The 25,734-nt window shown below is 43.3% G+C and overlaps 1 protein-coding gene across 2 annotated transcripts in view; it reads left to right on the top strand.

The window, feature by feature from the left end:
- The window catches only part of ITGA6 (integrin subunit alpha 6), a 77,155-nt gene that overhangs the window by 39,232 nt on the left and 12,189 nt on the right, over window positions 1–25,734 (top strand). For both annotated transcript variants that reach the window (XM_028125752.2, XM_028125759.2), the window contains exons 5-23: window positions 656–787; window positions 3,812–4,022; window positions 4,758–4,951; window positions 5,102–5,190; window positions 5,872–5,990; window positions 11,322–11,420; window positions 11,638–11,699; window positions 15,919–16,079; window positions 16,255–16,398; window positions 17,709–17,824; window positions 17,980–18,169; window positions 18,255–18,338; window positions 18,433–18,512; window positions 18,667–18,744; window positions 18,832–18,934; window positions 20,715–20,888; window positions 22,854–22,952; window positions 23,043–23,153; window positions 23,254–23,352. In XM_028125752.2, the coding sequence (XP_027981553.2) occupies window positions 656–787; window positions 3,812–4,022; window positions 4,758–4,951; window positions 5,102–5,190; window positions 5,872–5,990; window positions 11,322–11,420; window positions 11,638–11,699; window positions 15,919–16,079; window positions 16,255–16,398; window positions 17,709–17,824; window positions 17,980–18,169; window positions 18,255–18,338; window positions 18,433–18,512; window positions 18,667–18,744; window positions 18,832–18,934; window positions 20,715–20,888; window positions 22,854–22,952; window positions 23,043–23,153; window positions 23,254–23,352 (2,345 nt within the window). The remainder of the gene's footprint in view (window positions 1–655; window positions 788–3,811; window positions 4,023–4,757; window positions 4,952–5,101; window positions 5,191–5,871; window positions 5,991–11,321; window positions 11,421–11,637; window positions 11,700–15,918; window positions 16,080–16,254; window positions 16,399–17,708; window positions 17,825–17,979; window positions 18,170–18,254; window positions 18,339–18,432; window positions 18,513–18,666; window positions 18,745–18,831; window positions 18,935–20,714; window positions 20,889–22,853; window positions 22,953–23,042; window positions 23,154–23,253; window positions 23,353–25,734) is intronic.

The raw sequence follows: 25,734 nt of genomic DNA, 5'->3' as shown, positions 1-25,734 counted from the left end.
ATAGTTTTATTATAGCAAGACTAGATGCCATATATAGTAAAACAACAAAAACACCCACCAGTTATGTATGTATGTATTTACAGGAAACATCTCTTATCTGCTTTATAAACCCTGATTCAAAATGTTAACCATTTTTAAAAAAGTCACATAGGGGGCTTACTATATGAAATCTTCTCTTTTTAATTGTTAATTGTGGAAGTTTTAGAAAGATGAAATCTTGGTTCAAGTGATTTGAAGAAAGGATCAAAACATTTCACTTTTATTCTCTAGCAAAGTAGGTAAATTGATCTAGGATGACAGACAGTGTAAAATACGTCAGGCTCATATAATGTCTAAAGAGTTACTTTCTGTAGATTTAGTTAATGAAGTAAACATTTTGTTTTCCATCTGGTTTTGTGGCATTATAGAGAGAATTCCTAAAAATGCACGGGCCATCTTTTTTTATTACTGGAACAAATTTCTTTAAGAAAATTCACATAACATGATTTTTTAACTGTAATAACCTCAAAAGCCCTCTCTTTCCTTTGCCCTTCTTCCTCCAGACTCTTCTTCCTGTCCTTATGGTGCTAACACGAGGCATGTTTATTAGGAACCATCTCTTTTATTTTGTTCCATCTTTATGTTTTTTTGTTTTTTTGCCATTTCATTTCTTTAGGCATCGTTCGTGTAGAGCAAAAGAATAACACTTTTTTTGACATGAACATCTTTGAAGATGGGCCTTATGAAGTTGGTGGAGAGACTGACCATGACGAAAGTCTGGTTCCTGTTCCCGCTAACAGTTACTTAGGTAGGAAAGAGCGCAGCAGGCATGCCTGCCTTTCCGGATGCCTCAGTGCGACCCTGTCCTCCCAGGACCCACCCTGGACCTCGAGGATGAGAATAGGCCAGGTGGAGCCAGGGGCCTGTGGCTGCATTGATGGGAATTGGATTTAAGCTTTGGTGATCCTGAGGTAACCTGGCTGATGCTTGGCACCCTTCCCTTCTGACCTGGGCTCCATCAGGGCGGGAGAAAACTTACTGTCTCCTAAAATTGTCCCGAGGGAAGTCTGTGTCTTGAGCCTGCGTTGGCCTCTGTAACCCAAAACAGGTGTTGGTGCAGCCGGGGGAGGGGAAATGCATGGATGTCAGCAATAAGCTGAGCTGTCTCCTCTCTCCCTCCAGTGCCTCTTTCTAGAGATACTCTTAAGAGCCACATTCATGAAGTTACTCTGAAGTGGCAGGTCAAGACCTCCAGGTCCTTCCTTCATGACTGCTCTTCTGCAAGGGTCGGCTCTGCTTCTGGTCTGGGGCCCCCCTGTCACAGGGCCCCTGGCCGGTGGCGTGGTGGCTTTCCAGCAGAAGCTGAGCAGGACTGCTAGAGCAGCTTGGAGGACCCCCAGATTGTGTCTAAGTGCCAATTCCCTAACTCCTAAGGCTCGTTTGCATTACTAATGGGTGTCCTAAATGATTCATGTGCATTATGGTAATTACACAAAGGCTTTTAAAAGCTTTAATTCTTGGTATGAGTTGACATAAAGAATAATTACTATGCATTTCTTGGAAAAGAAATGTAAAAAAATCTCCTAAACCTAAATAGTAACCTATTTTTTTTTAAAGTACCCCTGTGCTAGAGATGTTACTGGAACAATGGAAGGTAAAAGTAAAAACTTAAGAATAATTCTAAATGACATGTTAGTAAGCATATTCTTAAAATGTTCTAATTATATAGATATGCATGAATGGTACCGTTAATTAAAAAAAGAAAAAAAGACACAACTTTTCAGACACTCCCTCCTCCCTCCAAATTAAAAATCTGGTATGAAGGCTTGGAAGAGGGCAGAGAAAAGTTAAACTTGTTAAGTGCCAACCATGTGCTGTATTTACTGCTAGTCATGTCTTACCTGACCTTCCCAACAATGTTATAAAATCAGTATGATTATCCCTCTTTTGCTAATGAAAAAAAATATGACCTGGGGAGATTAATTTCTTAGGCCAAGGTCACACAGTTGCTCATCCCTCAGCCAAGGAAAGAAAGGCTTGTGAAAATGAGGCAGGGTAGGAAGCAGCTGGGTGTGTGAGTGCTGGGCCAGTGGCTTTGCAGGACAGGGATGGGATGCAGACGCCAGCCGTTCGCAGTCTCAGTATGGCTTTTCAGGGTAAATACCATCCACACACCAGCATTTTATTTGAACATATTTTAACAGGCAGCCTCTCATCAAATGTGTTATTTAGGGATTATTTATGATAAGTAATTGTAAATTGAAATTTCATATGAATGGTCAAGAACCCCAACACTTTGGTCTCTAAGATAGATGCCTGTGGATTTTAGAAACATAGCTGCTCTTGGAGCATTTGAAAAGATTCAGCATTTTTTATTAAACACATTTGCTCCTTTTAAGAATAGATTGCCTCAAAAGCAGACCTTGTATTGTTACGTTTTTGTTGTCCATGCTGTCTGTGGATCTGTCGTTTCAAAACATCAGTGGGCTTGAGGAAGAAAATGATCTGCTTGAGGTTTCGGAAGCTGGCGAGGAGGCTGGCTTGCCAGATGCGGTGGTGGCCTCCTGGTGCCTCTTACGAAGCATAATTGCCTTCTCTTCGATCTCTTCTGTTCCACGCATGTGTCCAGGCCTGCTGTTTTTGACCAGCGTTTCCTACACAGATCCTGATCAGTTTGTTTATAAAACACAGCCTCCCAGGGAGCAGCCCGGCACATCCCCTGATGTGATGATGAATAGCTACCTAGGTTTGTGACCTCTGAGATGACAAATCAATTGTCTTGGTCATGGTCATTAAAAAAAAAATTTTTTTTTGGATCCATACAGAGCATAAATCTTTTTTCTTTTCTATTTCATTTCAAGTGAAGCACACATGAAAAGCATGCCATGGTTAAGGCTCTGCTGCCAGAAGGTTTTCAGAGCTGGATTTAGTTACATCACCTGTTCTAAACTTGGAGCTCATCATATTTTGCAACTCACTTTCACAGTTTGAGAACTGCAACAGTAGTGGTGAAGCTTTTTATAACTCAGAATAAAAAGGGTGAGCTTACCCTATTCTGCATCTGCCTCACCTTTCTAGAGCAAGATGTGCTTAATTTGAGTGGTTTTGACGTAGGCGTTTATGTTCACTTGCTGCCAGATCTCAGTCTGTTATCTGATACCCCACCTGATGCTTTATAATTAGATGTCTAACATTTTCTGCCCTCTGAACAAGTATGTAATTGTCATCAGTGACAACTTGCTCACCTCTATTGTTTATACTAGGTTCTCAAATACTCTGTCTCACCAGTCATGGTCTTGTTTGCATGTTTGTGTCTGAGAATTAAGTTGGTCCCCAATACTGATGCTGTCTGTGATATAGGAATGATGTTAGCGTTTGTATTACCAAGGAGACTGATGAATGTGGAAGTTACTAATCATTACGTTATAGCAGAACTCTATAACATGCACTCAGGTATGTCGTGTCTGGTTGTATCTCTGTTTGTAGTTTCCCGTGATAACGTAGGATCTAGCTTGAACTCCTTTTCCCTACAGTTCCTGTATTAAAATGGAGTACGAACAGCTTCTTGAGATGCATGATTCAGGTTAGACATATGCTAAGTAGCATAGGTGCTTTCCTTCAAAAGTCTTCATATATTTCCATAGAAAGCCATGACCTAGCCTACTGCCTTGTACTTGGGTCAAACTCTTTCATGCTGTAAATACGATAGCTGCTAGAGAGGCCCCGAAGGAGAGGGGTGGGAAGCCAGAGGCGCAAAAAGGTAGTGATGGAGTTACCATGTTAGATACTCCTGAAATACAAGGTGATGTGAACCGTTATTTTGTTTTTCTAGGCTTTTCTTTGGACTCAGGAAAAGGTATTGTTTCTAAAGATGAGATCACTTTCGTGTCTGGTGCTCCAAGAGCCAATCACAGTGGAGCTGTGGTTTTGCTAAAAAGGGACACGAAGTCTGCACATCTTCTCCCTGAGTACATCTTTGATGGGGAAGGTCTGGCTTCTTCATTCGGTTATGACGTGGCAGTGGCGGACCTTAACAATGATGGGTAAGAGCATCTTCGGTTACTTTATATCTGCCAAGAAATCGTTGGTTCTTGGGCATTTTTCAGTCTTGAGATGAGCCATCCTTTCAGGTTAGTTGACTCAAAGAACATTTTTGCTGCCAGATTTTTACCGTCCTGCCACATCTTTATCCCTTGTATTTTGGCAGCGGACATTCATAACCCTCCCCAGGTAATTTACATTTTCAATTTTTACTCATGGTTTGGGATCGTGGGTCTGTGAGAATTAACATATGGAAAAAGATTAACTTGAAAAATGACACCTATGTGGTTCTTCTGTGGCTTCTTAAGGGGCTGTTGGAGCATCCAGAATGTCCTTTTAAAAATAGGGATCGGTGACAAAGTAATCGTTATGTCTGGTGGTGCCAGTTTGGGTGGTGGGTGGCGGGGAGCAGAGTCTGTGCGCTCTCGCTCTAACTTGGGGACTGTCTTCAGGTTCCTACTGTTGGTATCTTCCTCTGGGCATTTATCGTAGGCTACTGTGTAAAATGTTTTACCTAAACATAGCATAAACACTTACGTGCCTAAACATTACATTATCTGAACATCACATAAACACACCTACGAAAATGTTCTAATGGATGAGAAATCAATTCCAGATTTGAGTTCCTTTCTGCATCCTGTTTCTGTGTCCTTAGTACCTGGGCTGATGGCATTCTCTGTGAGCTTGCTGGTATTTTAGCTGATGTGGCTCAGTTTTATCCCTCATTGTGTTTTTAGGTGGCAAGATATAATTATTGGAGCCCCACAGTATTTTGATAGAGATGGAGAAGTTGGAGGTGCCGTGTATGTTTACATTAACCAGCAAGGCAGGTGGAATAAAGTCAAGCCAATTCGTCTTAATGGAACCAAAGATTCTATGTTTGGCATTGCAGTAAAAAATATTGGCGATATTAATCAAGATGGCTACCCAGGTAGGTAATAGATTGTGAAATAGTTATGATGCTCATTGGCAGATTATTTGATTGTCTAAAATAATGAATGCTTATGGCATCTTATTATGAAACGTAGTATTGGAACATTTTAAAAATGTAGTGTTTGTTGAAATGTGATGTTGTCAACAGATATTGCAGTTGGAGCTCCCTATGATGATATGGGAAAGGTTTTTATCTATCACGGATCCCCGAATGGAATAAATACCAAGCCAACACAGGTAACCAAACAGCTTGGGTTTCTACAGTAAGGGTCTCCGCTTTTTGCCTTGTAATAGAATATTTGGGTTTATGTGCATTTTCATGCTACTCATGCTTTATTTACAAATCTATAATAGATTTGTGGGTTTTTTAAAAAGTACTATTAGAAGATAGCTTGAAAATAGATTTAAAATAAGCACATTATTGCGTTTATTTGTAAAATTTCTTAGATAAATTAGGAATCAAAGTAATCCAAAGGAAAAGACAGTTTTACCCAGATGGCAAAAATAGATGGAAATGTGAGATCTTTCCTTTAGTAGCATAATAACTGGAGGCAAAATGGGGCAAATGAAATAGATGATTATGATTACATGGAGAATCGAGACACCAAAAATTAAAAATTGCTTTTGAGAAAAATAAGACATTTGGAGGGCAGGTAGAGAGGTTTGGTATATAGTAAAGAAGCTCATCAAAAATTGGCCCTTGTATCCTTTGAGATAGAATGTAAATCAGATAACTTCTATGAAATAAAATATATGAAGTGTTGGAGCACATGTGTACTTATAATTTATTTATAATTTAGTATAATTTGTAAGTAAACTCTTGAGCTTCAGTTTATGAGGAAGTATGGGGCTTTTTCAAGGCATCGAGAAGCTCATTTTGGTGGCCCATTGTTCATTCTGATGCCCTGTTCATTTCAGATTCTTGAGGGTAAATCCCCTTATTTTGGATATTCAATTGCTGGAAATATGGACCTTGATAGAAATTCCTACCCTGATGTTGCTGTTGGTTCCCTCTCAGACTCAGTAGCTGTGTTCAGGTGTGTGATCTCTGACTTCAGTTAAGTATGTTCAGTATTCAGGTTCCATTCAGATTTTGATCTTTTTAATTGAAAATCATAATACCTATATTTCAAAGTCAAAGGTTTATATGGATTTTGAAGATTTTTTTTTTAAGAGCGGTATAACAATGGGATAAAAACCTATTTTGTAATGCCTTTCTAATTTTGAATTGAGAAGAAATCAGAGCTGGTGAAAATTTTTACTTCATAAAGCCTTATGTTTTGATAAAAGAGGAAACACAAAATTTGACAGTACAGAGAATATAAGGAAGGAAATATAAGGAAGAATCCCCTGACTTTCCCTATCCATTAGCTCCAGAATTTTGGTCTATATCCTTTTAGTTTTTCATGTTCTGTGAACGCACATGTGTATTTAACAAAACTGAGCTCACAACGTACATACTGTTTTATGATCTGCTTTTGTCTGTTTGTAATGCCTGGTGGCCTTTCCTCACCTGTCCTCGAGCACTTTTCTGAGATGAAGTTAATGGCTGCCTGTAAGGTGCCATATGGCTGGGTCTAGTTTATTTAACCATCGCCACACCGTCCTTGGATATTTATGTTCCTTTCCAGGTTTGTTCGTTTTGTTTTTTTTTCATGATAGACAGGCTGGGAGACATCCTTACTTTTGTTCATGTCCTGAATTATTTCCTCATGATAAATTCCTACAAGTGAATTTGCTGAGTGGAAGGGCATATGTGTTTTCAGACTTTAGATTCAGAGTCACCAAAATGACCTCCAGAAAGGCTTCCTCGGTTTGCCCATCAGCTTTGCGTGAGTCCCCTTGTTCCTAGCAAATTTCATCACTGCCAGGAATCACCAGTTAACATCATTTATTTCATTTTTAATTTTAAAAATAGCACATTCTTGTAAAAAAGTTTTGATACATAATTGTGGAGAATGCAAGTTCCCCAGCATTCCCAAATTCCACAGAACAACTTTGGATAGTTTCGGGTATCTTTCTGCTTCGAGGGCATCATCAAAGGGCCATTCTCAACTGCTGTCCTCTAACCTGGTTCCTAAAAATCTAATCTCTCTTGGTTATCTCTCCTTGTCAGTATAGACACACCCATCTTACTTTTTCTAACAAGATATTCCGTTATATGCTTTTAATCTTCAGTTGATAGAATTTTTAGTCTCTGACCTTTAGCTAATGTAAATAATGTGCTACAGAATATTATACATCTCTATGTGGTTGTTTTTTTTCTTAAGAAAAATTCCTAGAAATAGAATGCCTGGGATACAGGTATCTACAAAGAGGTCATGACAGTTTATGCTCATGGCAGCAAGCTGTGAGAAAGCCCATTTCCTCACATCCTGAACAGCATCGAACATGATGAATCTATTCCATTTTTGCCCCTGTGCTCTGTGACCCCATCTTTTGGCTGAATTTGCATTTCTTGGATTGTTAGAATTAACCGTTTGGGTTTTTCTTTTTTTCTTTCTTTCTTTTTTTTTTTTTTTAAACCTATTTGACTTCAGTTTTTTTTATGTGAAGAGAGACTATTTTAATATACCTTTTGTAATTCAAGACAGATCAAAAGGACAAAAATAGCAAGAATAAACAGACCTAAAAATATAAACAATAGAGAATGTAAGTACATATCAAACTGTAAACCGTCATAATAAAAATTATATTTCCTTTCAAATGTACCTGAAATATTGCAAATATTTTTAGAAACCCAATCTCAATAAATTTAAATGGATAGTTACAGTACAAACAGTATATACATATATAGTTACTCATAGGGAATGGGAGTGAATAAATTGGACAAGACAGATATCAGCTAGACTTCTCTGGTTAGACATTGTTTTATAGGTTGATTTTTTTTTATCAGGTGAATATTTTACATAATTATAAAATGAATTTGTTTTCATCTTAAAGACTATCTTTAAAGATATTTTATTTTTGTGAAGATTTTATTTGAGAAAGCAAGAGCGAGAGAGAGAGCACAAGCATGGGGGAGGGGCAAAGTGAGAGGGAGGAGCAGGCTTCCCGCCGAGCAGGGAGCCCGATGCGGGGCTCGATCCCAGGACCCTGGGACCATGACCTGAGCCGAAGGCAGACGCTTAACCGACTGAGCCACCCAGGCGCCCCTCTTTAAAGATATTTTAAATGGTTGTTAATGTACAGTGAAACCCTAAAGGCGAAAAAAAAAAAAAAAACCCACCATTGCCCTGTAGACTTCCAGAAGAGTGTCAGGTAGAGATGTAGCCTCAGCATCTAAAATATAATCCTAAGCCAAACCCCTGAGTCTTGTAAGAAACTGACGCCAGGAGGACACTTCTGAAGAGAATAATATAAAAAAAAATACAATACAGTATATATATATATATATATAGAATGTAGTGTAGGATATCATAGAAAAAGTTTTCTGGTTAGATGGCAAGATCTATGAAAGCCATTTCATGGGAAAATTAAGAACCACCACAGAAGTTACAGGTGACAAGAGTAGGGGACGTGAAAAGTGGAGAAGGGTGTATCTGAGATGTTAGGAGAAAGGAAGTTAAAAAAAAAAGTTAAATAAATGAACTGTGTGTATGTGATTGAGAAAAGAGAGACCTTGGGAAAACATGGATAGATCAGTAGTGGTTTGTGTTGGTGGTGATACGTATCTGTCCTAGGAACCCAGTGACCTTCTGAGCTGTCACACTGAAGACGCTGTGTGTGGTACTGTGTGCCTTCTGAGGTTAAAGCGTTCAGCCTGTGTTCTGTCTGGTGGTTCTCAAACACTGCCTTCATATGCCTGTTTCTCTTTGTTCATATAGGTATTAATCTTAAAATATTCAATGTTTATTTGTTAAGATTTATTTATTTGGGGGAGAGCGCACACACAAGCACAAGCAGTAGGGGCAGAGGGACAGGGAGAGACTCTCAAGTAGACTCTGCGCTGAACGTGGAGCCCATCACAGGGCTTGATTCCACGACCCTGAGGTCACGACCTGAACCAAAACCAAGAGTTGGGTGCTTAACGGATTGCACCACCCAGGCACCCCTTAAAATATTCAATGTTTTTAAAAGGTGAAAGAATATAGAACATTCATCAAAGTGCAGTTTGCACTTCTAATTGAGGTGTAGCCCTCAGTTATCAAGAAGACTTGACTTCCTGTACCAAAATTTGATTACCATGTTTTCTCAGCACATAACCTGTTTTTAGTGAGTTAAATGTTTGCTTCTAAATATAGCTGGTATATATTAAAATATTATTTTCCTGTCCCAATAAGTACGTTGAGTATAAACCCTGTGAACTTGTTCCTTCTTTCCTCAGAGACAGCACAAAAGTAAATTTTAAAATCCTTTCATTAAAAAAAGGAGAACCCAATTCCCTCATTTTATAAATGAGGAAAGGGAGGCCCAGGACTGCTTAAGCTTTGAAGGCTGGATCCTGGGAGCACAGGATCCCAACGTCCAGGCATTTTTCCCACTAAATCATATTAGTACTTCAAGGTAGTTCATAAATACATGCCAATCAAACAAGAGGTAGCTGAACCAGTAAGATTTGCTTTATGTGTTAAGGCACATTGTTCCTGATTCATAAGGTACTGTGCGCTCAAAATTGTATTTGTTGTTATGTTTTAAAAAGCAGAAATAAGTGGTGCCTGGCTTGCTCGGTTGGAAGAGCATGTGACTCTTGATCTCAGGGTTTTGAGTTTGAGTCCTGGGATGGGTTGTAGAGATTACTAAAAAAACAAACTTAAAAGGATTTTAAATAAAAATGTTTTAGGCAGAAGTGTGTGTTATTTCCTTCTGATATCTATGTCACATTAAGGCCTTAATACTATGATATATAAAACATTCTTGCATCTCTAGCGATTGGTTTTTAAGATATTTGTGTGGATTTTTGCCTCTTAAATATGCTCTCAAAATTTTAATTAGGAATGTATCTGGTTACTATCTTAGAAACTAGCAGCTGTCTAAAATAACAATAGAAAGGTAAACAATTGAGATAGAAGGAAATGTAGAAACAGGAATGTGGGCAGCATTTGTCCTTCTACAGGCTCACACCTTGCCCATGAACGTACCCGTGTCTTCTCTAGCCTCTCGACTTATTCCAGAAGTTCCAGCTCGCTATCTGGGATTTCAAATGCATTTTCCTATCTTCCCCAGGATGGCTGGGTTACCAGAAGCCCACTAAAGTCAGTCTAACTGGATCCATGTGGTAATGAAACCATGGAACCCATTCTGAGTTTTGGTTGGGGAGTGACACGGATGAGAGGGGCCCCTCTCCCCATCTCACTTGCACCATATCCTTGGATTTGTTGTACTTGTGGCGGAGGTCAGGACAGAGGCTGGTGGGGACCCCTTTGGCTGTGGGAGGTAGGGGAAAAGCTGGAAGGGAGAGCAGAGATGTTTTTGTATGGTGAAAAGGGCCAAAGGTATGGGATTCCAGCTGCTTGCGTGTGTTTGCGAGGTTGGGGTTAGGCAGAGCAGAGATGGGAAAGGCGGAGGGCATGAAGCATTTGCTAACGGAGATCCCGTGGGGGTGGAAAAGTTGTAGTCCCTTCTGCTGGCAGGAGGTTCCAAGGAAGGGCAAATGTTTGTAGGATGGAGCCCTGTCAGCTCAGGTTTGCCTGTATTCCTAAAATTCACGTGTATGTAGAAACCCTGATAGTGACCGTCTCTGGTAGTAGGTGTATGTGGGTTTTTAACCTTTTTGGAAGGTATTTTTGCAAGATTACTCCTAATTAAACATGCACATGTTCTTCAACTCCGAAGTTCTGCTAGGAGTTTATCCTACAGGGGAATTCACATGCGTGCCTAGAAACATGTCCAAGGAGGTTTGTCAGAGCTGCCAGCCTAAAAACAGCATAAGAGTCTACCTGTTAGGGACTGGTTGAATCCATGCTGTTGCATGGGTGCAGAGCAGAACCACCAGCCTGAGAGGGAATTAGATCTGTGGAGAGGCAGGAGAAGGCCACTGAAATGTCAGTGGGAAAAAGCAGCACTGAGCGGTGTCTGGAAGGACATACCAGGCCACTTGGGGGTTTGGGTGGGGATGGAGCCATAATATTTGCCTGAAAACTCTAGAACTTTTGCAAATTGCCCATGTTCCTTTCCGTTTAAAAACTTCTGGTAAGATGACAAAACACTTGATAATTAGAAATAAATGTTATATTTAAAATGTTTGGGTAAAATTTGTATAATCGGGTTTTAAATGGTATCCGCTAACCGTTCTTTTCTTTAGCAGTGGGGGGAACATTTCCCCCCCTGTGGTTTTTAAGATACAGTAGGCAGCTGATCGCATGTGGATTCATTTCACACTGAAGGTAGCAGAAGGCTGAGCCTGTGTTTTACTCCTTTGTTTTCAGGTCCCGGCCTGTGATTAATATTCAGAAAACGGTCACCGTGACACCAAGCACGATTGATCTCCGCCAGAAAACATTCTGTGGGGCGCCCAGCGGGATATGGTGAGAGCTCTCGTAGCCCTGCTGTAGGGTGGCCCTGTCGCTCTGAGGAGCTGCAGGCAACAGTGAGGGGACAAGGAATCTGTCCAGTGAACATACCACATGTTGCTCCTCCGTGGGCAGTGGGGGGATTTGAGACCTGGGGACCATGAGGTGGTTGTTTTTTTTTTCCTACTACAGCAGTGCATCTTTTAAGGAATATGTGTTTGATTTTGTACAGCCTCAAGGTGAAGGCCTGTTTTGAATATACTGCCAAACCCACAGGTTACAATCCTTCGATAAGTAAGTACCCAGTACCTTTAAAAATTATGTATGTTCTGTCTGCCAGGTTGAAAGTAATGCATAAGTAGTAGAAAAATAAAACTGCAGTGGCCAACCTGGGTTCATAAATTCTTGCATAAGGAATTCAGTGGATCTGTTGTCTTCTCTTTAATCAGGAGGGCAAAGCACAGGAGGGGATAACTCTCCATTTGGTCCTCATTTGAATTTTCCAGAGCAGATGGTTTAGGACAGCAGGCCTCGGAAAAGTACTCATTTGCGACCACAACCGTTTCCTCCATTTCTGCCTTTGAAGAGCAACTTGGAAAATTGGTTTTGCGGTTGCGAGGTGGTGGGCGGTGGTTTTGGAGAGTGAGTACCGGAGCCTGAGTATCACGCAGAGTTGCTGGCTTAGTCTCTCCTCACTGCATGGCCCCCTCCCAGAGGCCTCCCCGGCCCAGAACACCCACGCCGTGCCCCTGCAAGCAGGCTCCTCGGGGACTGGAAAGCTGGTCTTGAGAATGCAGAGCCCTGGGCTCTGCTCTGGGTTGCAGCTCCGAGGCTGGCTCACCCCGCAGCATGGCACGAGTCTCAACATTTGAGTTTTCATTTCCCTATCAGTAATAAAAATACCTCTAATAGGAATTCCTACATAGGATTGTGGTGGAAAGCAAAGGAGATACTGTGGCTAAGGCCATCTATCATTTATAAGGTATTATGCGGCCTTCTTTCTTTATAATCCAAACAGACTATTTTGCCGCAGGTTTAGACAAGGCTAATGACACTCTAACAGTGGTGATGATCACCAGAGCCTTCTGTGGTAGGTGTTAGTAACAGCCATATGTTTTCAGGTGTGAGCCCCCTGCTCCAGCTCCAGGCTGAAGATGGGGACATGGGAAATTTTTTTAAGATTTTATTTATTTATTTGACAGAGAGAGAGCACAAGTAGGCAGAGTGGCAGGCAGAGGGAGAGGGAGAAGCAGGCTCCCTGCCGAGCAGGGAGCCCGATGTGGAACTTGATCCCAGGACCCTGGGATCACGACCCGAGCCGAAGGCAGACGCTTAACCGACTGAGCCACCCGGGTGCCCTGGGACGTGGGAATTTAAAGAAAAGCTTTTCCCCAAAGAGCAAGTACAAAGAGTGAGGGTGATCCCCATCCTGGGTCAGGCGATGGTCCCGGCGGCCGCGTATGATGGCGTAGCATGCCACCACGGGAAGCCTTCTTGAGGGATAGGGTGGTTTGCAGTTTTTACTTTACCTTGAGGTAATGAGTTTTCTTAAGTTTCCTTCTGGTTACATAAAGTATTATTCGGTTTTCTTTATTGAAAAGATACCCTTTTAATATCCCAGAATTTGGCAAATATGTCTGTCTTCCTGCGGTTCACCTTGTCATAGGCCCGCTTCCTTTCCATATTTTAAGCCATCCTCAGGCAGTTCCTTTGCCTCCCTCAGCTTTTTTGGCCCCTCTGCTGGGCTGTCTCCTGCTGCAGCCTCTCTCCCAGGGATCTCCCGACCTTGTTGGGACGCGTGCTTGGTGTTGCTGTATGATGGTTTGTGCACAGGGCGCTGGTGGCCTTTCACTTTGCCTTTTGATGTGGCTGGTATTTCTTTGAGTGTTGGAAACGATTCCTGGCATGGCTTTCATGGAGGAGAAAATGTCTTCTAGGATTTCTCACACACTTAGTATTGTTTGTGTTATTTCTACCCAAACGCGATACGTTACACTTGCCTGTTTGGATAACAGGCGTTTCACCATTGTGTTTGGAGTAGACTAGAGAGACAAGGAGAAATTGTGATTCTTTGATTAGATGAGGAGAGGAAATGGGGAAACGTTTTTATTCTTTGAGTCTGTCATTTTCCCACACCACTCTGACTGTAGATGTGAAGCCTCACCAGAGCTGTCCTTGTCTTCTCTCACGCCAATCATTTTCATAAAATTACAAACTTTGTTCTAGCTTTAATGCAGCATTTGATGCCCTGTGTGTTAATTTCATGTTCAGTAACTGTGCCATTAACGAAGTGTTTATTTACGACTCTGTTAGCTGAGTGTTTACTGATGGCCTATCATGGATAGAACTTTCTTCTCTGAAGACGTTTAGAGGGACCCTGTTTTTCCTTGCCTGTAGTTCCACAGTACTGGGAAATTCTAAACCAAATAGAACTTCCACCAAGCTGCATAAGTGAATCCATCTAAAATCCATTCCCAGTGTCTGAGAATGTGAGCTTATTGTTTGATGAGGCTGTTTTAACTCGGGGGTCCTCAGATGTGGTGTTCCATACATGCAGATATTTATAATTGAGCCTTAATGAGTATTCTACTTGGCTTGCCCCTCAAAAGGTCAGCAAAGGTGGCCTGCAAGGATTTTAAGATGATGTGAACTGTCTGGAGGGTTAGGGAAGGTTAGAGTGGGCTTGGTAGATAAACGGTTTTAATGCACCCACACCCTCCCCCTGCTTTTGCCGTGAGGGGCACTCAGCATGTGAGCCTTCATCTGGTTCGTTGTGAAGTTAACAGGTCATTGATAAATGGATGATGTCAAGGCTACAAGGCAAAAATGGAGGCACATTCCATTTGGCAGAAATTACTATTGAAACTGTCAGTGTCTCTAAATTTTGGTCTTGCATGTATCAGTAGCTGTTGTTTTGGCATAAGAATAACATCGTATTGTTTGTGTGCGTGTCTCTGTGTGCACCGGTGTGTGTGTGTGTGTTGATGTGCCGGTCACTCCCACTTCCGTTCAGTTCTAAAATCATACTTACATCAGGTGTTGTCCCGTTGCCGGGGAACACAGTGGCGGGCAGACTGATGTGGTCCCCGTCCACGCCTTTGCAGTGGAGCAGTCACAGCGAAGTGGCCAAGGGTAGTGAGTGGGGAAATGGAATACCATCCGATCCCCCAGGAGAGATCAGGAACGTCCCCGCGGAGGAAGTGATGTCCACACTGATATCCGAAGGAGGAGCAGAGTTAGGCAGCCAGGGGGAGGTGGAGAGGGCCGGGGTCCACATGGCAGAGGAAGAGAGCGACTCATGCAGAGGCCTGGAGGAAGTGGAAACCTGGACATCTAAGAGGCTTTATAAAGCAGTTGTCTTGTGTATTTGTGACAGAGACTTCGAAGCTGACGCCGCCTCTGCCCCTCACTGTATGATCCTGGGCCAGTCACCTACTCTGTGGGCCTCCATTTCTTCAAGAGGAGGGTATTAAAGTAGATGCTCTTTGAGGCCTCTTCGCAACTCCAACATGCATATTAGAACATGGGTGGTTCATTTTCTGTGTTTTCTGGAGATTTTTTTCCTCAAGGCTGCCTTCTCTGGCCCTATACACACTTTGGTTTGCTTCCCCTTCTCATGGTTAGTAATGAATGAATGTGAGTAATTTAAATATCCCATAAAGAAACATAGTAACTACATCCAGCAAACCAGCAAAGAATGCATTCTGAAGTCGAGAAATGAGATTTTGATCATCCAAATCCTGGCTTGCCTCTGAGCACCATTAGTAGAGGTAATCAAGAACAGGATGTGCCTTCTAGGCCTTTGGAGGTTGGAAACTTTGGTGTGGGAGATACAGTAGCTGGCAAATGGGCCCTCTAGACTCTAAAAGGAATGTGTTTTACCTTTCATTTCTCTTAAATGAAAAGTCTCTTCCTGTTGTCAAAAGACTTCTCTATCTCTAATATGTATTATTCCCATTTTAGACAACTATCCTTTATCAGTGCTTCTTAAACATTAATGTGTCTAAGAACCACCTGATGGTCATGTTCAAATGCAGATTCTGATTAAGTAGGTCTGGCTGGGGCTTGAGGTTCTGAATGCCCAACAGACCTGAGGAGAAGCTGCTGCTGGATGGGGCCACGTAAGCAACAGACTACTGAATGGGAGTCAGTGCAGGCCTTTTGGGAGTGCTGGGTTCCCCGTTATCTTTAGTGCTCAGAGTTCCTGAAGTTTAGCCAGAAATCCCTGGATGCTGCTCAGAGCTTCTAACTGATTCTCGAGCTCCCCCAGGTGGCCCAGTGGAAATTTAACTTCACAAACTCTTAACAGCAGTGGGCAGGAAAGGACAGCTTGACCTGAAATGCCATAAATCAGTCAAAATGTACATTCCCAGGAAATGTGAACAGTAACAAGGGCAGTGGGAAAAGTAATCTACAAGGAATCAGAATAACGTAAAAGGGAACTCACTGTCCTTACAGCTGAACTGTGCATGGATATCCTCAAAGTTCATAGGATTTTGTTTATTTTATCTAGCCATTTTGGGCACACTCGAGGCTGAAAAGGAGAGAAGGAAATCTGGGCTGTCATCAAGAGTTCACTTTCGAAACCAAGGGTCTGAGGCCAAGTATACTAAAGAGCTAACTCTGACCAGGCAGAAGCAGAAGGAGTGCATAGAGGAGACCCTCTGGCTCCAGGTGAGGCCCGCCACCAGTCAGGTTGGTTGGTAGAGGGAACAGCAGCTGGGTTTTATGGTGGCATAGGTGGATCTCTGAACCTTACACCAGCAACGTCTTATTCAGGACAAAAGAAAGCATTGTTTGGAGCTCCCCAGTAGCATTGATACCATGCTTCACTCTGCATACTTTTCAGGAAAATATCCGAGATAAACTGCGTCCCATTCCCATAACTGCTTCAGTAGAGATCCAAGAGCCAAACACGCGGAGGAGAGTGAACTCACTTCCGGAGGTTCTTCCCATTCTGAATTCAAATGAACCCAAGACAGTTCACAGAGATGTAAGTCTTCCTGACTTTTGTATTGCCAAAGCTTCCGCCATATTATTATGCTACATCATATGTCTTTGAAGGCAGGAGGACTAGTGATTTGCTTTTTTAAAGTCCATTCCTTTGTATTACAAATAGGCTTTTTAATATATGCCAAGTTTGTTTGAGATTTGTTTCCCAAATTGACAACAAATATAGGAATATATGGAATACAATTTGGAGCCAGAGAGTATTGTTCTTAATAATTTTTGGCCTTACTGAGACTTACTGAGAGTATAATTGGCAGAACTCATTCTCACATCAAGTTTCTCCTATGGCCATTTGTTAGAAAGAAAAATACACTGCATTTTACCACTGAGAACATTAAAATGTAGAAAATAAACTTGTTAGTCTGAATGTTGAATCAAGGAATATAAAGTTCCTTAGCCATGAAATAGTCATTTAGTGGCTAATGTAGCCCATGTAATCTTAGGAAGACAATTCATATTATATGGCTTGTTCTGTGCCTCCTATGAGGTGGGGCCTATTTGCTAGGGTTCAGCGTGGCTGAGACATGAGAATAGGCTGGGGACCTGTGGCATCCTGATCTGGTATTGGTGCACCTGCTGTCAAAATCCAGTTGGTGCTGGAGCGTCCACTCTGTGGCTCTTGGTTCTGAGGCTCCCTGACAGAGCATCATCACTATTATTGGTACTTCTTACAGTATCCCTATGAAGTCAGCTGGTGGCATCCCCATATCACCAGTGGTGACACTTGGACTCTGAAAGGTTAAGTGACTTGCCCAAAGCCCCACGGCTAAGTGTGTAGCAGAGCGAGGTTTGGAAGGTGGACCTGTGTGGCTGCAGGGCTCACGCTCTTGACTACACCTCAGTGGCCTGGCCAGAGTGTTCTTACAGCACAGCTCTGTTCAGGACGGTTCTGTTAAAGGCACTGAATGCGGGGCAGAGCATGTTTGAAGCTTCTGCTGTGGTAGCTGTTGCACAGGGAAAGGCTGTATGGAAACAGCCAGTCACTGTTGTGGTCCCGAATGGCATGAATTACAGTGGTTTTGTTTTCACCAGAGAGGGAGACAAACCCTAAGACACTTAATCTTAGGAAACAAACTGAGGGTTGCTGGAGGGGGAGGAGGGGGTGATGGGGTAAGGTCCATCAGACCTTAAGGAGGGCGCGAGATGTGATGAGCACTGGATGTTACATAGGACTGATGAATCACTGACCTCTACCACTGAAACCAATAGTACATTATATGTTAATTGAATGTAAATTAAAAAAATAAAAATTAAAAAAAAACCCAAATCAGCAATGGTTTTGTTTTCCTCCAGGTGCACTTCTTAAAAGAGGGATGTGGAGACGACAATGTATGTAACAGCAACCTTAAACTAGAATATAAATTTTGTACCCGAGAAGGAAATCAAGACAAGTTTTCTTACTTACCAGTGTAAGAATCGCTCTGTCTTCCAAGCAAAAATGACTGGCTTTGTAGTGGGTTACTGAAAACGTACTGAGCTCTTTGTCATTTTTGTTTTGTTTTGGTGTGTGTGTGTGTGTGTGTGTGTGTGTGTGTGTATGTATATATGTGTATGTGTGTTATAGTCAGAAAGGTGTACCAGAACTAGTTCTAAAAGACCAGAAGGACATTGCTTTAGAAATAACAGTGACCAACAGCCCTTCGGATCCAAGGGACCCTGCGAAAGACGGAGATGACGCTCATGAAGCGAAGCTCGTGGCAACTTTTCCCGACACTCTGACTTACTCGGCGTACAGAGAACTGCGGGCTTTCCCTGTAAGTGGTCTCACAGCAGCTGGGGGCAAACACCCAGCCCTGGGTGGCCCTGAGCGGCTGGTGATCTCGTTTTTTTCTGTTACAGGAGAAACAGCTGAGTTGTGTTGCCAATCAGAACGGCTCGCAAGCGGACTGTGAGCTTGGAAATCCTTTCAAAAGAAATTCCAGTGTAGGTGATGCCTTCACCTACTGCATCGTGCCGTTTCATGCCATTACAGGGTCGACGTGCTTGGTCTGTATTAACGTCTGTTTCTATTTTGCAGGTGACTTTTTATTTGATTTTAAGTACAACTGAGGTCACCTTTGACACCACAGATCTGGATATTAATCTGAAGTTGGAAACGTAAGACTTACTTCAACCTTTCCATTCAGAATTATTTCATGAAAACACAGCCAGTCAATGAATTGGCTCTGCTCTGACTCATGAAAGAAGTGTAATTGTAATGAGAAAACAGACTGTTAAAATGAAACCCTATTGTTTCCTTTTCATTTTTCAGAACAAGCAATCAAGATAATTTGGCTTCAATTACAGCTACAGCAAAAGTGGTTATTGAACTGCTTTTATCAGTCTCTGGGTAAGTGTTTGTGTTTAGCATAACAAATCAGTGTTTAAAAGAACCATTTACAATCCTCGCTAAAACTGGTGTTTTTTAATTTAACAGAGTTGCTAAACCTTCCCAGGTGTATTTTGGAGGTACAGTTGTTGGTGAGCAAGCTATGAAATCTGAAGATGAGGTGGGAAGTTTAATAGAGTATGAGTTCAGGGTGAGTTGCAGCGGTTGTTCTTTTATATATACCAAAAACGAACATATACTATATATGGTAATATATGTAATATAATTTTAGTAAATGTGAGTATGTAACTTTAATATGTAATATCAACATTAATAAATATTAATAAGCATGATAAATCCTCAGTTAAAAGTGAGTTCACCAACGTTTAAAGCACATACTGGCTTACCATAAAAATTCTGTCCTCCAGAACGGAGAACACAACTGTCACTCGAATCATGGACTTTGTTCAAAATCCAGTTCAGTTTGGTCATTTTCTTGTTAGAGAGTTTTCATGTATAAGTGGTGCAGAGACAGAGGAATCCCCCCCGCCCCGAGTCTGTCTGTAACACAAATCTCAAAGTAATTGATACCTGGCTTTAGAATCTGTTAGGATTTTTTTCTTCCATTGTGAGGTCCTCTCACATAGCGCGTGTGGTTAATGTTGCCTCACGTTTTACAAGCCCAGTGCCCGTGAGAACACTCATGCTTGCTCTGAAGCATTTCTAAGCAAGAATCACAGTGACTCTCAGTCCAGTTGGGTGAACATAAGTGCATGGTGCAGAGGTGGCTCATAACTCATCTGTGGGTTTGGATCTGCATGGCTCAAACATGCCAAGACAGCACAGTGGCCATGGTGGAGGCGAAAGTCTGAGATGGCAAGAAGGTGCCCACCCCTGACTCCAGCAGGGTGAGGGGCTGAGTTCTGCTCTGTGTGTCTCAGCATTGCAGACACAGCTGTGACAGGGAGTGGTGGCAGCAGTGAGGATGCCTGTGCAGGTGTGGCTCCCAAGAGGTGTCTCTGGGGCCCACGGCAGTCCTGAGACACACACACACACACACACACACGAGGTGTCTCTGGGGCCCACGGCAGTCCTGACACACACACACACACACACACACACACACACACACACACACACACACACACACACACACACACACACCTCTACCTCCTCATTTGGCTTCTGCTGCAGGAAGTTGCTCTGTTTCCACACACACACACACACACACACACACACCTCTACCTCACTCCTCATTTGACTTCTGCTGCAGGAAGTTGCTCTGTTTCCAGCTTGGACTCCTGATTCACGGACGTCATTAACGGTTTTACTCAGGCTCTCAGTTGCGCGCGCACACACACACACACACACACACACACACCCCTCTACCTCACTCCTCATTTAGCTTCAGGCTCTCAGTTGCGCACACACACACACACACACACACACCCCTCTACCTCACTCCTCATTTGGCTTCTGCTGCAGGAAGTTGCTCTGTTTCCAGCTTGGACTCCTGATTCACGGACGTCATTAACGGTTTTACTCAGGCTCTCAGTTGCTCCCCAAGCGCCTCCTTGTAGTAGGAGACAGGGGCAACTTGACTTTGGCATAAGGTGGGGCTTCCCCGGAGCAGGCTGCTGGCGCACTGCCGTGGCCCAGACTTCTCTGCCGGGCAGGCTGGCTACAGAGCGACTCACAGAGCCCCGTGACCCTCCCAGAGCATGTTGAGAGCGTGGCGTGTCTACGCTGCAGATTCTCTTGCACACAGTAGTTCCTGGGTTGAAGGAGCAATCGTTTCTCTTTTACCTTTCCTAGGCATGCATCTCTATTGTGGAGGCCCTGTCTATCTGTAGTCCATTTTTGGAGCCTATACTTTCATTGGAGGATTATGCCAGATATTTCCTTCCCCCACCCCTTGCCCACAGGAGCTGCTCCTTAATTTTATATTGAGAGAATTACACTGAGATATAATACGTATTATTTCCTAACAGGTAATTAACTTGGGTAAACCTCTTAAAAACCTTGGCACAGCAACCTTGAATATCCAGTGGCCAAAAGAAATTAGCAATGGCAAATGGCTGCTTTATTTGGTGAAAGTAGAATCCAAAGGATTGGAAAAAATAACCTGTGAGCCACGGAGTGAAATAAACTTCCTGAACCTAAAGGTATGTTGACTTACCCTCTGTCTTCATAGTGTACATAAGGGAAGCGAACTTTTGTGGGGAAAATCCTTACTTTCCTGAGGAAAGTGACATGGTGGTGTGCTGACTTCTTTGGTGTCACATTTTCTCTTATAGTTGAGTAACCAAGTCAGGCTGAGGATTTCTGCTGATTGGCTACCATTATGGCACATCAGTCAGGGTGATTCAGTGCTTGTTGAAGGAAATGACGTTTTCTGGAGTTTTAGGCCCCAGTATGACCTATAAAGAGGACTGGGATGTGCTTCTGGGGTGGGCCAATGTTCACTCCCAATATAACCAAACTCATTACAGAAGATACTGGCACTTTAGCAAGAGACCTTCAAAGCTTTCATTCTTAATTTATTTTTTTTAAAGATTTATTTATTTGAGAGAGCAAGCACATGGAGGGAGAGGGGGAAGCAGATGCCCCACTGAGCAGGGAGCCCCATGCGGGCTCGATCCCAGGACCCTGGGACCATGACCTGAGCCGAAGGCAGGCGCTTAACCCACTGAGCCACCCAGGTGCCCCTCATTCTTATTTTTTTTTAAAAGATTTTATTTATTTGACAGAGCGACACATCGAGAGAGGGAACACAAGCAGGGGGAATGGGAGAGGGAGAAGCAGGCTTCCTGCTGAGCAGGGAGCCCAATGCGGGGCTCGATCCCAGGGCCCTGGGACCATGACCTGAGCCGAAGGCAGATGCCTGATCTCACCCAGGCGCCCCTTATTTTTTTTCGTAGTTAATATTTATCAAGTGTTGATTGTGTCTCAGGCACTGTGCTAAGCATTTTGCTTTTTCTCATTTCGTTCTCTTCATAGTCCTTTGAGGTATTTTGCTTATCCCTACCATTTCACAGATGAGAAAATTGAGATTTAGAGAGATTAACATTTTAAGCACTTAGCAGTTAAGAGGCAGATTCTGCATTCAAGCTCAGCTCTGCCTGTTTTCAAAGCCTGTACTCATAACCACTCTGTGCTGCACACTGACATTCCTGGTTTATTACTTATGCTCCAGTGTGATGATCTGCTTTGTTATCACATGTCTGTTTCTTTTCTTCTTCTTTTTAAATGCTTGTGTTGAGGGCTGACTTTCAGTAGATCACAGTAAGGGAGCTGCTCTGTTTCTTTTAAGTTCTGAGGTGACAGTATGCTCAGAGTTCACAGTTGGCAGCTTATGGAAGGATCCTCTGTTCATCAACTTTGAAAAACAAGATGGTCCATGACTCTTAATCCTATCTTTTTTCTTTTTTAAAGATTTTATTTATTTGACAGACACAGCGAGAGAGAGAGAGAGAGAGAGAGAGAGAGAGAACACAAGCAGGGGGAGTGGGAGAGGGAGAAGCAGCCTTCCCGCGGAGTAGGGAGCCCGAGGCGGGGCTCGATCCCAGGACCCTGGGACCATGGCCTGAGCCGAAGGCAGATGCTTAACGACTGAGCCACCCAGGCGCCCGCACTCTTAATCCTATCTTAAGGAAAATGCTATCTTAAAACTACTTACGTGGGTTAGTTTTCAGGACTCTGCTTTGAATGAGTCACATACTCATTCTTTTGCTTTTTTCCGTTCGTCGGTGTCATTTATTCAAGATGTGCTGACTTTTTATCACGTGTTAGTTACCGAACTGGGTGCTGGGGATATACAGATGGGATATGCTGCCTGATCTCGGGATGCTCAGTTTGGTGAGGAGACAGAAGAACAAAGCCCGCTTTCTCTTCACCTGAGTTTTAAAGTCAGAGTGGGAATAAACTACCTGAATCAATAAACTTGCAATGAGATTGGAACATTTGTGGATTTTACACTTAAATTGTTTCTGTGCCTTTGGTAACAGGAGATGGGGAAATACTGTTGATTATGTGAACTTGGCATCATTTGGAAGGGAGTGCTCGTGAGGTCTATGCAGTAGTGACCATTACATTAAGTTAGAACTATTTTGGATATAATTTCTTTTCAGGAGTCTCACAACTCAAGAAGGAAACGGGAAATCGCTGAAAAACAGATAGATGATAGCAGAAAATTTTCTTTATTTGCTGAAAGAAAATATCAGACTCTTGTAAGTATTTCTCAACAGCCTGAGTATTGGGCAGACAGTGGCAGGATGCCCGTTACTGTTGGATTTTAACTACCACCCTTTTCTCCCCAGAACTGCAGCACGAACGTGAACTGCGTGAACATAAGCTGCCCGCTGCGAGGGCTGGACAGCAAAGCCTCTGTCGTTCTGCGCTCGAGGTTATGGAATAGCACGTTTCTAGAGGTTCGGCTCTGCTTTGAGGCTGTCCCCTGGAAGTCAATTTGCTATCTCTTAGGACCTTTCTCATTTCCTAAACGCATTTGCTAACTTTGTCTCCAAACAGGAATATTCCAAAATGAACTACTTGGATATTCTCACACGGGCTTCCATTGACATAGCTGCCGCCGCCGAGAACATCAAGCTGCCAAACGCCGGCACTCAGGTGAGAGGTTGTTCCGCCTTCCCAGAGTTCAGAGCCGATCACTCCTTCTCCACCGCACGCCCGCAGCCTGAGGACATGCTACCTTGGCAGTCCTCCCCCTCACAACCCCGTGACCCCCATCAAGGAGAAGTCTGATGATGCTCTAAGGGGCTGCCACTCCAAGCTGTATTTTAATAGAATCACTGGAGAAAGGAGTACATCTAGGATCGTCTAGTTCTGCAGTGCACATGGTAGATTTGGGAAAGAATGGGTGCACCTCCCACCTCGATAGAAACCCCAGGTCATCAACTCTCCCCAGTGCTGTAGCCACTGCCGGAGTGTCCCCAGTGATGGTAACCACCACTTTATGGAGTAGCTCATGGCATGTGTGGCCAGCTGTAGTTACTAGAAAAGATCTCTTTACATATATATGAATCCAGAGTTGAATCTTACAAAATCGGTCCCTGGTTATGCCCCTTGGAACAAGCCCAAAATAAGTCCTTTCTCTTAGCCATGTAGCAGCCTTTGGAGTAACTGAAGGAAACTGGCATGCCCCTTGGACAGGTCTCTCATTCTGTTCAGAGCAGAGCCTCCAGCTCTTCAGTTACCCATCAGGCCAGGCCCTCTCCTTCCTGGGCTGGCCCGGGTCCGGCAGTGTGACTCCTGGATGGGCAGGGCGCAGATGTGTGATCTGCCTCACTCGGCTCACCGTGAGGCCTTTACCTGCCAACACCGTGGCCCCATGCTGCTATCAGTCAGACTAAAACTTGGTTTTCCGGTGTACACAGAAGATTGCGTTTGTACTTCCAGCAGCTACTGGTTTTGTGATTCTGTTCTGCTGCAACTTCCAAGTGTTTTCAGCAGGATGTGGTGTTAAGCTATAGCTCCCATAGCCCATCCTTGAGCAATTTTTAAAAATCTAAATGCATGTCTTTTAAATAGCTCCTCATGTTTTAGGTGGTTGGCTTGTGGTCTGTCATTTCAGTTCACTAAGTCATTCTGACTCTTGATCATTTGCCCTCTCTTAGCTTTCTATCCCTTTTGTCTTTCTCAAAGCCGAGAAGCACAGCTTCTATGTCCTCATCCAGGCAACTGAGGAAAGTACTGAACAGAACTGGGGGCGCAGTGGCTGTGGGGGCACACTGGGGAGGGTTCCTTGTGGGGGTCTGGAGCCCACAGGGGCTTGTGTCATGCTCTTGAGATACAATGCCTGCATGTCATGGACCAGAATGTTTTGCAAAAGAGACTGAATGGAGAAAAAGACCGACTTACCATTCTCCAGCTGATCTACTGATGTGCCCATGGAAGTTTTGGCTTCGGACCTTTGAGCCAGCTGAAAGTGCAGTGAGCCTCCCTGAGCACTGGTTTCTGAATACAGTGATCCTTGGCTGTTAAAATCTATCATCCAAACCCAGAGATGTTTGGGGCAGATGCTAAACTGGGCAGGATGCTGGGACAAGGGTTATAAATCAGGACTGTCCCAGGCTCACCAGGACATCCGGTCACTCTGGCCTTAGATCATCTCTGCATGCTAGTCCAGCCCACCTTTCTGCCTCTTACCAATAAGGCGTCGTAAGAGACTATCAACTGAACAGAACCTCCCTGAGAAGCCCTTTTCTGCCCCTCTGACTGGAAGCACAGCCATAGCTTTCTGAAACTTGCAACCAGTAACCTGGAGAATCACTGAGTTTTGAAAGCTGGGAAAAGAACACACAACTTAGAGGGAAGAGACAGACATTTATAATGCATTAATTATCTGTAGTCCTCTAAACCTCAGAATGACAAGGTAGATGTACTCATTTTCCAAAAAAGGAAGCAGGCACAGCAGGGGATGCCAGTGGGGTCCTGAATTGAAACCTGTAAACCGGTCTGGTTTCAGGGCTCCTGTTCTTAACTCTGTAACACTTGCTTCCCATTAAGTCCCCAGATCTCAAATGCAGAGGAGAAAACAACCCAAGGAAGGTTGTCTCTCCCCCAGGGTCATAGGACTGGCGGGCATGTGGAGGGGAGACCCGACGTTGGGCTCACAAGCCCTCATCAAGCGCTCTTGTTGGCTGGAAGATGATGGAACTGGGGTGCTGGTACCCAGTCTAGCGGCTGGGTCACAAATGAAAGTGAGCTTATCTTGGGCATTACATGTTAGGGCTTGGAGAACTCAGGCATGCTAATGGGAATTGGGATCTCTGCTGTGATCCTCCTTGGTTTAATAATTGGCAGATACATGAATGGATTAATGTCTTGTATCTAGAGTGCATTTGTCTTGAAAACAGAGACGTTTTCTTGCCTCTAGTCTTCTGGTACCTCTTCTCTTGACTCTGATTTCTGAGCGACAACAGCTCCGATGCCCTATATACAGGTTTCTTTAGTATTTTAGAGTGTACTTTTCCTGGGCCTAAAGATTTA

Source organism: Eumetopias jubatus, unplaced genomic scaffold, assembly GCF_037043125.1.
Source record: "Eumetopias jubatus isolate StellerSeaLion01/CBP00866 unplaced genomic scaffold, mEumJub1_p1.0 scaffold_3, whole genome shotgun sequence".
Taxonomy (NCBI): domain Eukaryota; kingdom Metazoa; phylum Chordata; class Mammalia; order Carnivora; family Otariidae; genus Eumetopias; species Eumetopias jubatus.
Note: the sequence above shows the minus strand (reverse complement) of the source record. Positions and strands in the feature narration are given on the sequence as shown.